This window comes from Falco rusticolus, chromosome Z (assembly GCF_015220075.1).
Source record: "Falco rusticolus isolate bFalRus1 chromosome Z, bFalRus1.pri, whole genome shotgun sequence".
Lineage (NCBI taxonomy): Eukaryota > Metazoa > Chordata > Aves > Falconiformes > Falconidae > Falco > Falco rusticolus.
The window spans coordinates 75,448,716-75,465,096 of record NC_051210.1 but is presented as its reverse complement, the minus strand read 5'-3'; the positions used below and the strand labels follow the sequence as shown (position 1 = coordinate 75,465,096).

Here is a 16,381-nt window from a genome sequence, read left to right as displayed (position 1 = left end):
GCACTGGGCTAGCATAGCGCCCCTATGAGATGAGACACAAAACCCGATACCTCTACAGGAAGTCGACCCCTAAACCTTGAGTAATAACAGGTCAGCATAACTATTCAGTTCACTCATAAAACAACACAGCCAATGACTTCTACCTTTCCTGCAGAAAAAAAGCTCTTAATCTGAAACACACACATGAACAAATATACTTGGCAGCCAATAACACACTGTCATGAAGACATACTGACACTGTGAAGTACTTAGAAGTGAAGAGAGAAATTACCTTAGCTCCATGCTGTTGCCGTTCATCATCAAAGCAAGTTTTTCAAGTGCTTCATCAATGGGCACATCTTCTGAACCAGGAACGTGGCCTCTAAACCTGAAAGGGCAGAATTAGCTGGGTTTGGAGCTGGTCAAATCATCACACCAGGAACTCACCTGATGTGTTATGTGTCTACAAATTAAATACACATTAAACACAGAAGCTTTCACAATTGTTTTCACACTCTCAGGTAAACTTTTTCATTGGAAGGCTGACTTATGTCCAGTGCCTTTGCTTCTAAGGGTTACCGTTGGAAAGAGATTAGAAAAATTTCATTTACTTATTTCCAAGGACCAGCTCCCTTAAGAAAACGGTCACAGCATTCAATAACAACCATTTCTGCTGGGCTCAGATCACAACTCCAGCAGCACTGGAGCTCAAAGGCATTGCATCTAAACTACATACAACGTAGAATTAATCAGAGATTGTCGTGTCTCCCAAAAATACGGGCCCAGAGATGATGCTCCATTTTTAACAGATTACTTCACCTCTTTTTTTTTTTCTTTCCAGTGTAGATAGAAAAGTCAACAACAGAGATGCTTGTGCCTTTGTATCTGAATAAAATTCCTGTTTCCAGGATTTACCCATATTTGCCCACTCTGCTGTGGCTGGCATCAGGAGTCACTGAACTTGCTCCCTTCCTTGCACACACACCATTTTTGACAGCCAAGCAACTATTTCATATATAGAGAAACTGCAGACTGAAAGTAGTATTCTCTCTTGAGGCTAAATAGGGAAATGTGGGAAATTAAAATGCAGTTATGATGCAGCGTGGCCAAAAAAAAAAGGGATTAGTTCGTACTTCCACTGAAAGAGCAGAAGAGTTAACAGCCAGTAATTACAAACGGACAGACCTTTTACTTGTCATTCAATGACAATACTTCCAGCAGCTCAGAATGGACCTTAGACAGCAATCCACCCATGCAGAAGGACAGACAAAAATAAACACTATCTGGAAATGGATTTTTGCTGTATTGTTTTTTTAAACTGTCATGATGTTAAGAGATCAACTAGGTTAGAGCCTCCTGACAATGAAGCAAAGGGTATTTGAGCTTAGCTAAACAAATTTTTATTGTTTGTAGTATATAAAATTACACTGTTATCAAGTGCAAAAATGAATTACTTCCCTAGAACTGAAACAGAACTGTGATGCCTAAGAGATTTACCTGTAAATATCAAGCACTTAATTCTAAAAGACTGATTATTTTTTTTTTAAGAGCAAGCACATTTTATTCTAGTTGCTTTTCTTAGAGAGGTTATGGCAAATGTGCTTTCACCCACACCTCTGAAAAAATACGAGAGTCCTCAGGTTGACCATATGTGATTTTCTTTCACAGAATTCTTTTAGGTAACTAAAGCTCTGTAATCCATGAAAGTTTTTTTCAGAAAAAAATATGGCTACATTAGGTATAATAGTATTAAGAAGAACATCATTACAGATATATTTAAGGTCTATGCTTTTCTGGGCTTATGATGTCTCAAATGCTGAAAAATATTCATTAGAATAAAAAATATGACAAAACACAGGCTGTACGTCCTTCATATGCTACTTGTTTTTCATTAGAGGGATGAATGCATAGAATTAAGGTATTTGATGATTAAGAATCCATCTGCTCCTACTTAATTCTCACCTGAAGTCATAATCCTTTGTTTGCGACCGCAGTCATTTTCAACACACACAACTGTGATTGCCTTTAAGACAGGTATTTTTAAAGCCATACAAACCCATCAGTTTCAATGCAAGATACAATCCAAAACAACAAACAAAAGACCACAGTAGTCTCTTTTAAAGAATTTGAAAAGTAACCGGGGGCTGTGACTAAGATAAAGTGATACATTCCTCCATGGTGGTTATAATACATGGATGTAGGAAATGAGTCACGTGATGCGGACTCCTATGGGATGGTGTCAGCAGTTGCCATATAAAACAGCATCAAAACAAGCATTTTTGTGAACCCCTCCTAACTGCTCCTTCTAAAAGACTGCTGGATCGTTCCCTATCGCTGTCCCTTCCAAATGCCGAAGTGCCAACTCAACTGAGTTACTTACTCGCTACTTTAGTTTGCTTTGACCTGCTCCCATTCACTGTTCCTCTCCACTCTAGTAACACAAGATCAATCAGCCAGTTTCTCACATTTTTCCAGAGTCCCCATTTACATCATCAGGAAGGTGTTACCTCACTTCCTGCAACAAGCTCGTGGGTCTTTCAAGCAACATCCCATATTTCTGTGGTTATTGCCTTTCCCTTCTTCTAGTTTTGACCATGTAGCATGCCTCAGTCTTGGCATTCTCCCTTCCACAAACATCACTGGAAAGAAGATGTCCTTGCTAAGCAGAGCTCCCTTTCTTTTCCACATGGGGGGTGTGGGTGGGGTTGGGGGGGCAGGGAATCCTTGTATATATATAAGTATATATCTATATATCTATATATATATATAATTACCTTCATCTTTTCTGTACAACACACTTCTTCCAGTCCTTACCTAAGAAGGTGTGATAGTTCAAAGCCGACCTTTCCAGGAAAGAAGGAGGAATGCCACATCTACGTCTCCCACACTCACACTGCTCTCTTGCCAGATGCCTGCATACCTTCAAGCATTTGCACTAAGACCAATCTCTCGTTTTCTTCTGCTGCTCCTCTTTTCCTACCTAGTCTTTTAGCTCTACTTGTGCCTTTCTTTCTACCACATACTGGTTTCCTCTGCTGCTTTCCACAGCTGTCGTGCTGTTTCCAAACAGTATATAACATACTAAAAAGTCTCCTCTCCTCTGAATCACTGTTAGAATTTGTGCCACTGGTCTTGCCTATCTAATTTTATCAGTTCCATTCTCCCAATTTAGTTAACTACTGGCCATGTGTTCATTAAAAACTTTAGAATGTTTTTTTAAAATTAGAAATCTCAAAATCACCTGTTATAATCCATATGGGATTGGTGTAGTTGCTGCTGTTTTAGGAGCAGTTTTGCTTCTTGCTTAGCCAATAAATGTTGGAGTCGTTCCTTTTCTATTTCCAGCTCCATTTTCTGAAGAACCAGCTTCTGCCTTCTTTCTTCATACAACCTTTTAGCCTGCTCTGTTTCTTTATGCCCTGAGTCCATGCCGTCATTCAGCCCAGAAACTTGATAGCTCCAAGGTTTTTCAAAGGTTTTGTGAACTGGCCCAGTGTGTCTTCTAAGTACCTGGCTGACATGGTGGTTCTCTAGCACGTTCCCTGAGCTCCCTACATGCCTGCAGGCACAACCGTGACTCACTTGCTGAGGGTACATACTCTGAAATTCATTTGCTTTCTGGTCCATCTCCTGAGCTGGTTTTACATGGCGAGGGCTCCTCTGCTTTGTTGGGGAAATCATATTGTTACACTTTCTGTGCAGGCCATTTTCTATTGGGTATTCCTTCAGATGTTCCTGATGGTTGTAATGTATTTCAGTCACATAATCATGATTATTCCTGCAAGGCTCAGACAGTGCAACATAAGCTGGGCTTCCAGCATTTGGTGCTCTGCTGTTCTTATAAAAAGTTTGAGGTCGCCCAACACCCAAGTAGGAACCATCTAGCTCCCGTGGTGGTCGCTGGCATGAGCTCTTCTTACTGGAAACCTGCGACAACAGAAACAATTTCCTGTGAATTACCAAAATTTATCTTTGCTCATTAATTTCACTTTGTAAATGTGTTCTCTCAGAAACAGACTTGCTGCATCATGCTGATGGACATACAGCAAAACCCAAGAAAATGTTTATCAGAAGACAGACACAAATCTGCTATCAAATCTACATTTCATTCCATCTACACAAGTGTAATAAATGTAAAACTACTGCCTGCAGGATCCTCAGCATAAAATGAGTCGCTTCAGAGTATCAAGTAGTTGTGAGCATCTAGGGTTATATAAAATCAACTTGAAGAGTGGCAAAAAACATTAAATGTTAAGGTTTGAAAATGTTTAATTTTGAATACCAAGCCAAAAAATCCATTCAGCCACTATAAATACTCTTTGATTGGCCATTACACAGCAGGAGATTTGATGTAAAACATTTCACCTTGCACTGAATGGGATATTACTTACTGCTGGAAATTTGATGAGAGTTTTTGAAATATCTTTACAGAAACACAGATAAAAACCAACTACATTCTGTAAAAAATGGTTGTACATCAAAAGCTGTCATTTAAATACAAAACATGGTTAAATTCAGCTATAAACGTAAGTGATTTTTCAATTAAGCTGGGCAAGTGATTATACTCTGATAAAACTCCGAAGAAAGAAAGCAACTGTAATTCACATTTGTCAGCCCAGCGCAAGCAAATTGTAGTGGTTTTGTTATACTCATGGATATTATGCAACAGACACCAAAATCCTACTTACATCCTGGAGTATCTTTGCACCATGGTTCACCTAGGCAGTCAAGCATTTGAGATTTTATGCACATCAGAACAGCAGTGAATCAGGCACTCACATTTCTTTTGCCAGACCTCTGCATTAATTTCAATAACGTACTGAATTTAAATTCCTCCAGCCTTTGGGACTTTCACAAAGATTTAATTTTTTTTAATTACAGAAGCCAGGTTTGTTAAAGATAACGATATCACTGCACTGAAAGTGGTTTAGCAGGGAAATTTGGTAACCACTGATGGAAAGAAAAGTATTATTTGTGCTTTGGCAACGCTTACATTAGATAGGTATTGTCCACGCAGAGTGGAAGGCAGTCAGCAAGCCCCAAAACACTAGAATTTAGGAATGCAAGTAAGCGTCCAGCTATGATTAGAAGAGAGATATAATCCAAATCTATGCAGTGTTTATATGTATAATTTAAATTCTTTTTTATAAATAAACAAAATACCAAATATACTCTGCTGCCCTTCAAGACAACCAATTACAAGATTCTTGTAGACTCCACAGAATGTAAATTAACGTGGATTAGCACCTGAATACTGATATTTTATTATTTCCAGTTTTGTGTATACAAATACATGCTCTCTGCCATGTGATTGAAAGCCAAGGATGTCATATTTTGCCCCAAAGGGCCCAGTGAGTTACAGACATTTGCATTAATGTCAGTGCTAAATGTCTGAGGAAAGTCTGGTGCTTGGACTAGGTGAAAAGTGCAGGACATTAAAATATTTTAAAGTCAGAGGGGCTGGCAGGGCAACTGAGCAGAAATGCAACATGCTGCCAAAAAGACAGAGTTTTGTTACTTATTATTTGTAGCATGCCATCCTTGTCAGCAATATTTTCTAAACAAATAAAGGCTACAGATCCCTTTTAATCTAAATTAGACAGTACATAAAGGGATGACCAGCAACAGGAAGAAATATTACAGAAAAGGGAAAGTAAGAGAATCCTGTGATTACATGTTGTCTCTCATTTTCCACCTCACCTGTTTCTGTGTTTAGGGCACCAACAGAGAGAGGCTTTCCAAGTGGCTAGTCCCCCAATCCCTAGGACAGCAGATCTGAAGGTATTCTTAGAGGATCCTGTCAGAGCTGGCAGCTTAGGGTGTTCTACAAGCATACACCTACTCTTCTGCAGCCCATGAACAGAGGTAAAAAGGAACAGAAAAAGAAGACTCAAAAGATGAAGTCAGTAAGAATTTATTTATTTCAGGAGTTATTGACTGAAGACACAACAGAATGTTAAGAAATCCATGCAAATGAATGAAGATGGTACAAAATAATCATCAGGAGCAGGTTTAAGAATAATGGTCCACATCACAAATTAACTTCATGGCTGAGACTCTATTAAGAGTCTCTGAAGGCCCTAAAAGAGAGGTACCAGTTAGCATTTGTTGACCTTGGCTGCCATCAAATCTGCCCTGATGGTCTCAGAAACGGCATTGACATTTAAAGACTTCATAACAAGGCAGAGAAACTTTACTGTTATTTTACAGTTACAATATGTTTGCAAGGGGGAAAATTCTCATTAATGTCATCAAATGCGAGTGGGGTTTTTTTATTCCTTTAGAAGGAGGTCAGTTAGGCAGAAGACTGAGTTCCAGCATGCCTTTCACAGCTACTCAGTACTTTGCAGGGTTTAACCCTAAAGAAAAATTAACTATTGGGAGTCAGAAGGTAGTCAACAACACTTTTAACTAGTTGTGTTTTTCTGTTAATGCTTTAACTGAAAACTATAGCAGGATGGTAGAGGCTGCAGGGAGAATATACTGACATTTACACTTAGGAGGAATCAGATGAGAACAGACCACGTCATGACAGAACTGTAAGATGCAGACCAGGTGAAGGGGAAAAACAAACAAAACAAAATTCCAAAGATCACCCAATACCATGAGTCTAAAGACACATTAGCATAAGGAATTGGGTAATTTTACAAGATGAGTTTTAAGAAAGATATTGCCTACGGGACACATGGAAACCATGATGGACCATGGTGGAACAGCTGTGCTTTCCCCTCTGTGGAGCTCTTCCAAGCTTGCTGCACGGTATTTAAAGATACAACTTCCTTTAACTGAGGCTTAAACAAACTCAGATTGCTCCTTGCAACATATGGAGTTCAGATGTGAAACACTCACACGAAAACAAGAAGATAACAAAAGAATAATTCAAATAATCTTTAGAAGGGTTTAAAGAGGAAGACATGTGGGAAGCCCCACAAAATCTTTACTGCAATCCCAGTAATTTTTGTGCAGGGATTCAGAGAGGAGCTTAAACAAACATCCAGTCCTTAAAACTTCCTACAAACAAACAGTGCACCAGTTTTATGCATGCAGCATTACCATCTCTGCAAATTCTTCCTAAACGCAACTTGTGTGCTCTGCAGCGTTAACTCACAGCGCTAGCAGAGGAGACACATTTACAGACTGACTCCAGCACACAGAGGTTTGTACTGCAAGGGATGAACTAGTAACTGATCAGATCTTAGAAACTCAACACAGGCAAGGTCCTGACAGATTTCACTGGTGGTTCTGCATGTACAAAACATGTTTAAGAAACAGTTTGAAAGAAGTACCTCGAGAAGTCTTTCACTCTGAGGACAAAAGCTAGGGTCCTAGCAAGACACAGCGCTGTTACAGTGAACAGTAAAATTCCTACAGATGTTAAAAGCATTAAGAGTTTAACCCATAGCACCTGGGTTTGTAGTTTGTAGCTGAAATACATTTGAATACAGAAAAAGAGACAATGAGCTAAAATTCTTCTTAAATGTACCTTGAGAAAATTTCTCTAACCTGGACTTTCAACTCTGGCATTTCTTTTGATGGGGTAGAAACAGAGGGAGGAACATGCAGGTTCAGCACTAGTTCTTTGTGCTGATCTGAGCGGGAAACCTGGGGGAAGCCAAGAAGAATGAATAGAAGTAGCAACCAGAGGAGAATACAGAGATTTAAAGATAAGACATAAAGATGTCCATTTCTACATGGACAAACGAGAGGGTACCATACACAGAGACACCTTACAGTGCACCAAGGACACATATTAGTGACCTAGCTGACACACTCACTAAGGTATATATATCCTAAACCTGTAACTCAGTCACCACTAAGTATTGTCGATGTATGGGTCTCATCTGAATAAAGCTTGGCTTTGGGTCTGTGGGTCTATTGACAGCATAAGCACTTGGCCTTGTCAGTAGAATGAGAAGAATATATTGTAAATATGTTCAGGTAGGATACCAGGGCAACAGAAATGCCATTATAAGAACAATTATTTCAAATAATAGGACTATTTGAAGTGCATTATTAGTGATTAAGGAGCTATTCTTTCCAGGAGTCTGTAAGAATTTACCAAGGAGAATGTAAAAAGGTAAAGAATCTGAAGTAAATTAGTAGGATCTACTGAAGTCTATCAATTTTTTTTCTTTAAATCATATAAACCTTTAGTAAAATCGCTACTATAAGTAACCTAGTATCAGTCATTATAAAGTGCCCACATAATAGTTCAGCAACTGCCTCTGTCAGTACCTAAGATAAATACAGCAGATAACTCAGAAGGTAAGCCGACCATTTTTCAAGCAAGAAATAAAGCACCATTTTCTGTAGAAATTATGTATAGCTGTGATTGCCATACTCCACTGAATAAAACAAGTGGTCTCAAATCAAAGAAACTATGTGAATGACAGTCACAAGACTGTATTTTTCCTGTAAAAAATCTACTGAACTCAATATACTGAGCAGGTGTAGCAACAGAAAAAAAAAAAAAAAACCAACAACAAAAACGAACACCACATCACAAAAAAGTGATTCTATAGCTGCTAGATGACAGCAGAGGAACACCTCCTATGTTTGTGTTGCCTTCGATTTTTTTTGCTCCTCTTTGTTAAGAGGTTTGAGCTTGGATGCCAGGTGCACAAAAAAACCTGCATTCAAAGTGGCATGTGAGCATTTGCTGGCACTCAGCTTTAAGTGTATATTTTGCATTCTTAAACATGCCACCCTTCTTCTCCAGCTACACAAATATTGTAGGTAATCTCCAACAAACGCTCCCATTTCAGATCAGCAAACTGGTTTTAACCTGGGTAATAAGGCAGTTGTTAATAATGCAGTCCTCCAAGAAAACTAAAGCGAGGTGCCTGTAGGTTGAGTATTGGAAGTCACTGCAAGCAGAATGCCCATTAAGCCCAAACAGTACCTACACATGGCAATGCAATACCTGACCACTCAAATTAAGCAAACATGTTTGCTTTCTGAAACGAAACTGTATTGTTTCTGTTTGCCCTATAGAAAAATGCCACTGTACTAATCTTGACAGCACCAGGTCTAACTATTAACATTCAATATGCTGCCAACATTAGAAAAACGAAAAATCACAATCTTCTGACTTCAATTTTTTACTTCTGCCCTTTATTTTACTGAAGAATCAGTAGTTCAAGACCTAGATAAATATTTCAAAAACTATACTATTTGTGAGCAGAGCAGGTCACTACCATTTCCCAGTGCATTTGGAGTTCATGTGAAATAAGGGCAGAAGAGTGATGAGCTGCATTTTTAACATGGGCATACATAGAATAGTTGTCTAGCTGATAGAGAATGTGTAATGCAACATCTGCACGATACACCTTGCCAAAGCCCATCCCAAATAAATGTAGTGCATTCTCCCTAGTGCAATTAACTCTCGCACTCTGGCAGGTTTTGCTAGAAGATCATCAAGGTAGATTACCTTCCAGCATATGAACTAAATACTTACAGGTGTTATATCATCAGTTATTACTTACAAACTTCTGCATTTAACAAGACATCCAGGCAAATGAATGATCTAATTTATGAATTATTTATAAGAATTTCACAGCATGCTCCTGGCGTCATCCATGGCCTTTTCCAGGTCATATGACACCAATTAGAGCTGAATTTTAAATTATTCAATAACCTGAACTCTCTTGTCATTTAACATATAGATATCAATGCAGTAAACAAGTTAAGTCTAATGGGCCCTGGAGGTTTGCGTTCCTCCGCCCATCAGCAGCAGAGGCTGTATGCTACCACTGGAATAGAAAATAATAGAAAGCAGCAGCCAAAAACATTTGCAAGGTTTTAATAAGTTATTTTGGCTCCCTTAGGGATTTAGTATAACTTAACAAGCACTGAATCTAAAACATATTAAAGTCCTTAGCTATGTGCTTTTAAAACAAAATTAGGACATAGCAAAAGAGCAAGTCTGTCACTAACCCTAATTTAGGCCCTTGATTTGTAATGTAGTGGAAATTATGGAGTAAGCAAGATTTACTATGCACAACTCGTTACCTTCAGGCTCTCCTACAGTACAGCCAAAAATAGCCCCTCTGCTGATACATACACACATGTCTGTAAAGATAAGGCTACACACAAGGAAATGGAAATGTTAATTTAACAGCTATCAGTTGACAGGTGTACCTCACACTCCTTAGCAATTGGGTGGAGAAGGAACCTTCCATTCTTCTGTCCTAACAGCACTGGGGAAACTGCTGCTCTAGAAACCCATCCAGATTTCAGTATTGGCTTCAAGATGTACCAATTCAGAGGAGAGGCTTAAGGACCTTTGCAGGACATTATAAAAAAATGGAGAGGGAATGTTACAGCCTACAAAGCATAGATGCAATAAAACACATTTTAAACCCATTGTTTTCCATGATGACTACAAGAAGAACAAGAAGCTACCAATAGCAAAGGCACCTGAGATGAACAGCGTTATTTAGATACCTGATTCCTCCTCAGTGTAAAGTTTGCAACACATGGGAAGCACACTACATCTTGACTTCAAATCAGGTGCCCTCCAATATCTCATGAAGCCGTGAGCATGGCTTCATGACTGAAGGGAGGCATACAGACCCCTGATCTAGCACTGATCTAGCCTCAGAAGTCCAAAATGTATGGTAGAAAAAATCTGAGATTAGGTGCAGCTCAGTACAAGCCTAAACTGTGCCTTAGCACCAATGGATTTATTTTTGTAGTATCTGTGCCTTAACTTTCTGAATGCTGCTGTACTAAAGCCCAGATCCACTCCTGCAGATGGTTGCCTGCAGACCCCTATTTTGGAGGACCCAGTGACCCCACTCATGCATTCATGCATTCCCTTTGCACTCTCACTGCTTTGCAAGGATTAAAAAGTTTCTTGAGCTCTATCCAACAGCAAGAGGAAAAGATGGAAAAGAAGACGTTAAGTTTATCCTTTTAAACACTAGCAAGACATTCTCTAGCTACTGCTGTCAAGATGGATGCCAAAAAACCAATGATGTTGAGAAAACATCGTGCCAAGTAAGTAAAAACACCTATCCAAAAAATTCTAGCCAGATTAGGAAGAATAAGGATTTAGGTACAAGAACATAACATTGGATCTTCTGCCCCCCAAACTCATCGGGGGGGGGGGGGGGGGGCGGGCACGGGGGGGGCTGCAAGACAGCTTTTGTAAAAAAAAAAACTTTTTAAGAAAAATAGCAGAGAGGCAGGAAAAAAAGACAACTGCCTAATCTCACAGCACACATTTTAAGAATACACAAAAATAGCCATAAGGGATTTTATTTTGGTTACCAGCCAGATTTAGTTTCATTCCTACACTGGGCAGCATTTGATTATTTCACATTAAGGGTAGTAAAATGTTGGATGATAAGAGGGAAGTTCATACTGGTTTTCATTAAAGAGTAATATCCACCATGCATTTGGTCCTTCAAGGTAACATTCTCAAAGTTATTTTAAAAAGCAAACAGTTTTCTACTTGGAATCACAAGTTTAGCATATCAGGGGCTACACATGTTCCTGGCTACTGCTACTCTCTTTAGAATTCAATCAACATTTGCTCCAAAGTCATGTTTTCATAGCTCCAGACACAAGGCAAAAGGGCAAATATACCATGACCCATCTAAATAGCCCTGATTACTATGATCAAACGGAAGCCAGATACTTAATTGGATAAGAACGTGTAGAGTTTGATATGTGAAGATTACCAAAGGAGTAGACACTGGATCAGCATTTGCCAACATGTACCTCACCATGATGCCAATATCACCTCTTCCCTGTAAACCGCAAGGATAACTGTGGTGCCCATTGGCCACCAACAAATTTTAAGTAACAGCCACTGTTCACTCAGAAAGAGTACCAGCAAGTTTTATATCCTTCATGGGCTGTCTCCTGCAGAGTCCCTGGGGTATGGATGTAGGCTTTGAAATACTTTCGGTGCACAAAGGAAAAAAAAGTATGATATCTAAGAATTAAAAGCATTTTCAGAAGTAGGAACAGTGTTTTGAGGAAAAACAACCAGAAAGTTATTTAAACAATGCAGAAATCCCACAAAAGCAAAACCAGAAAAATCTTTTGACTTTAAGAGTGGAAAGGTGTGCCCAAGTGAGCGCATTCTGTCAGGAGTGTCCTTGCATTAACAGCCAGCCAGCATTTAGATTCTGCTAATGATCCCATCTCTGGGAAATAATTCATAAAAAGTAAACAGTAATTTTCATGTGCCTGCCCTTTTGATCTTACATTTGTAGGGAGTATCCTGAGGCTAGCTGTGGGCGCCCCGTGGCTCTGGCTGATTGACCTCTAATCTGCCCCTCCAGTAACGATCACGCCAAGGAATGACAACAAGAGTTGCAGACATTTCAGTGCAATCCCATTAAAGACAGGCTGACTCACTTCATCTTGTCAAAGAAGAAGTTTCACATAAGAAATAAAAGCTTTTTAGAAGGACTCTCTTATTTTGTAATAATGCTGTTCTTCAGAACAGAGACTGGAATAAGACTTAACACAGCAGCATCTGACAGTACATAGCTTTACATTAACCAGCCAAATGCTAGTGCAAGACAGAAAAACAGGCAGCCCCATGACTATGCATTAAATAGTCTTGGTAGCAGAAAATGAAGAAAATCCTCTAGAAGAATCAAGTCAGAACCACGGCACTTGACCTCTCCACATTTCAAAAAAGCATACATGGCATTTATTAGAAAGTAGTTGTCTAAAGGCTTAGACACTGACTGCTCACTGTCTCATCAGCTCTGACATCACAGGTTGCATGGTTTTTCCACACTAACCCACAGTAAACAGAAGGTAGTATACTTGGGGTAACTTCTGTCCCTGTCGCTAGGAATGAAGCTAAGAGATAAAACGGCCAGCCCGGAGCAGCTCACATGCAGAAACTTGCAGTGATGCCAAGACTTGCCATGCCAAAGCAACGCAATTATCAGGAACAACTTCTTTAAATAGAGGGGTGAGGAAACTACAAAGTAACCTGCTAGAGTACATAAAAATGGGAGCACAGACTATTTCTATTCTACAGTAATACTGGAAAAGCTTGTACACTGCCAATGTGCTGAAGGGTACAATGCAACATATAGATGGATGAACTGGTAGATAGGTAGCGTTGGATTTGCTACCAAGGTGCTTGAAACACGTGAGTCTTCTCTGAATCATGGCAGAACTCCATCACAGGCAAATGTTACATATATACTATGCTGCCAGTTCCTGCTTCAGTCTTTCCATAGTTAGTTCATGTACCTGTTTAATGATGCTTCTGTCAGATTCTCCTGCATTAACAAACACCCCATTTCTTAACAGAAATCAACATCTTCGTTTACAGTTACATGGGAAGTTCATGGAAGTGCAAATGGCACTCTACAGATGGAAGTAACATGGATATTTTTGACTAAGAACACATGTAGCTGGGAGTTCCGTGCAAAATACAACAAATCCTGAAGAAGTTCCACTAAGCACGTTCACAGCATGATATCTCATAGTGTGTTACCTGACCTGACAGTCTCTGTGTTGGACAGGTGCCCCCCTGAGACCTCTGAGCAGCACAGGTAAACTATCTCACTTGAGTCTGCAAGGCTCAGCCTCCTGCATGTAAAAATTCAAGGTCTTCTTTGCACAGAGGCTGTGATTTCAGCAAGAAATTAAATGTTTTCTATTTGGCAGGCTCACAGTATCTCAAACAGGTACATAAATTAGCTACTGAAAGATTTCAGGAAGAGTCAAATCAAGGAACAGGAGCAGGTATGGAGCAAATAACAATCTCTCATTCCCTGGGGCTAAGCCAGCTGTTACCTTTAGAAGCTCACCATGAAGACGCTGACTGCAGAATAGTCTTGCCACACTTGAAATGCCACTGAGGACGTCCCAGCAGACCTTCCGTCTACGGCTGAGATTCCTTAAGAGCTGAGGTCATTCTGCAGTGGGTTTAGTGCTGTTGAAGATAGCAACAGCTGACAGAGGGAGATGACCTCTGATATATCAAGGTACAAAGATCACCTTCCTCTTGACCCATGGAAATGATCTTTTACAGTTCTTCTTGACACCATAAAGTATAGCAATGTTATCACAGCTATTGTTTGCATAAAACGGTCCTAGATGTGTTGTAGAGCAGTTTGACAGTCCATCTTGACAGGTCTCAGCTGCAGAATATTGATATAAAGGCTCTTCTATAGTTACCATAGGCCATTAGGTTGTCTGGATGGACATCCATCACTACCAGCTTGTGTGAAGAACATTAAGTTAAAAGGGCATGACCAAGCATAAATTGAAAGGCCCTCCACAACTCCAGGGCAGCAGTGACCTTGTGAGGCAATTGCCTTCACTCTGAGACACTGCAGTACAGACAGACAGACAAAGTTAACACACATCCATGGGTTTATCAAACCAATTTTAGTTTAGAAAAGCTCACATGTTTATGCATTTACAACAGCCTGAAAGGAAATCCTTGCACAAAGCTGGGCCTTATCATAAGCACACAAAAATATACAAAAGAATTAAATATGTGTTTTAGTCTTACATTAGTATTTAGCAAAATGATAATGTCCTGCTTACAAAGAGAAGGTCAGGGGACAAAGAGGGACAGTTTCCAACTATGAACACCTACAGTACAGTCTCTCCAAATTAGAATGGTGATGTAGACCTTCCATTCAATAGCGAACCATTATTTTATTGTGCTGTGACAATCAAAGAGCACTGGCTCTGTAGCTATGAGCAAGCATTACATACCCCTTTTGTGCTCTTCCCAACCAGAAACCAAACAGCTGTACATTACAAACAAACAAACAAACAACAAAAAAAAAAACCCACACCACCAAAAAAACCCTGCTCCACACTTGATAGCAATTAATATAGCAGATATATGACCTCCAAAATTTCACATTAATTATTCTCAAGTAGGGAACAAATTTTTGAATGTTTGGGTGTTTTTTTCCCAGGGAAAACTGTACAAGTTTGTATTTTTATATTTCCCCTTTGCTCTGGTTTATCATTCCCCAATTTGCAAACTCAGTCTGGATGGTAAGTCTGCATAAATGCAGAAAGCAGAAACAGCCCATGATTCAGAAAGCTGAGGGAGGCTGTGATGCCAAAAGGTATGAAGTTTTGAAGTTTTGACAGAATTCTAATGCAGAGTGGAATGTTCCTCTATCTAGGTTCCCAGGCCACTTCTTTGGACAGACTTAGCTAATAAATGTATTCTGAGTACCAGGCTTAAGCCGTCCTTATTCCATCTAAAAGAGCTGCACTTCAGCTCTCCTTCTTAAACTCTGAATTCAACAAAGAATAGTAATGCTTTGAGGCTGAAAATCTCTAAAACCACCCAGTGCCAACTTTAATAGGAGCAGAATTAGGTCAACAGTAAAATTCACTCCCTCCAGGAACAGAGTTGAACCATCCAGTTGAGCACAGAAGAAATTCTCACCATGTGTTTCCATATTTCCCAAGTCCCTTGGGATTTGTAAATACTAAAAAAATAAACTTTATATATATATATCTCCAAATATTGCTGTAGAGCAGAAAGCTCTACTTTACTGGAGAAGCAAAACAACAAAAAAGAGAGATTGAGCCTCCCTCACAGTTAAATATTAAATAAGTGCATCTTTTCAAGTGCCGCAAACCTGATGGGATAGAAGATATGAAGTTGCAAGTGATTAGAACAAGTGAGGTGGGAGTCGGGGGTGTAAGAAGGGCCAAGAGGAAAGCAAAGAGGAAAGCCAAATCACATTGGTTCAGTCAGGTATTTAAAATGGGTTTTCTTTAATTACCTGAACTGTAATACAAATTAAAACTGAATTTCTTGTTCACCATATATTCATTGGAGGGGAGGGGATGCAGCTGGCGATTTCCAGAGCAGTTCAAGCTAAAACAGACTCAGTTCTGCAGGACTGAACAGGAGCCAGTTTTCCTCCTTCTCAAAAGACTGAAAAGCAACTTGGCAGCAGAGAGTCTGAATGCAAGTTCCATCTCAGAAATACTTACGAAGCACAACAAACCTGTGGCAATTGTGACTGAACTCATTAAAATCACTACAGATTATTTAAAGCCCTCATGCCCGACATTCAGGTCCTTCACTATGCTTTAAATGCCCAGGAAAAGAAGCTGCAGACAGGGCAGAAATTAGGGCTTTAATACTGTGGCTGATCGCTAAACGACCAGTAAAAGGAGTTTGGTGCCCCACCATATTTTTGGCATGAAATGTTACACAGGATTGATTGTAGAACTTCACTTTGGTTTTTAAATCTTTTGCTTTCTGATGACAGAACTATTGATGATACAAATACCCAAGACCAGCTTTCAGTCTGGATAATGACCTGAAGCAAAGTAATCAGATCTCTTGGATCAGTGTCTGTTTCATGATACGAGGTAAGATTAATAGTTTCATGCTGATTTGCCATTTCCTAGAGTGGTGTTAAATTAC

The 16,381-nt window shown here is 39.5% G+C and overlaps 1 protein-coding gene across 2 annotated transcripts in view; it reads right to left on the bottom strand.

Annotated features, from left to right (window-relative positions):
- The window catches only part of KIAA1328 (KIAA1328 ortholog), a 173,756-nt gene that overhangs the window by 49,541 nt on the left and 107,834 nt on the right, over positions 1–16,381 (bottom strand). For both annotated transcript variants that reach the window (XM_037373535.1, XM_037373536.1), the window contains 2 exons: positions 3,221–3,906; positions 272–367 (listed from right to left, as the gene is read on the bottom strand). In XM_037373535.1, the coding sequence (XP_037229432.1) occupies positions 272–367; positions 3,221–3,906 (782 nt within the window). The remainder of the gene's footprint in view (positions 1–271; positions 368–3,220; positions 3,907–16,381) is intronic.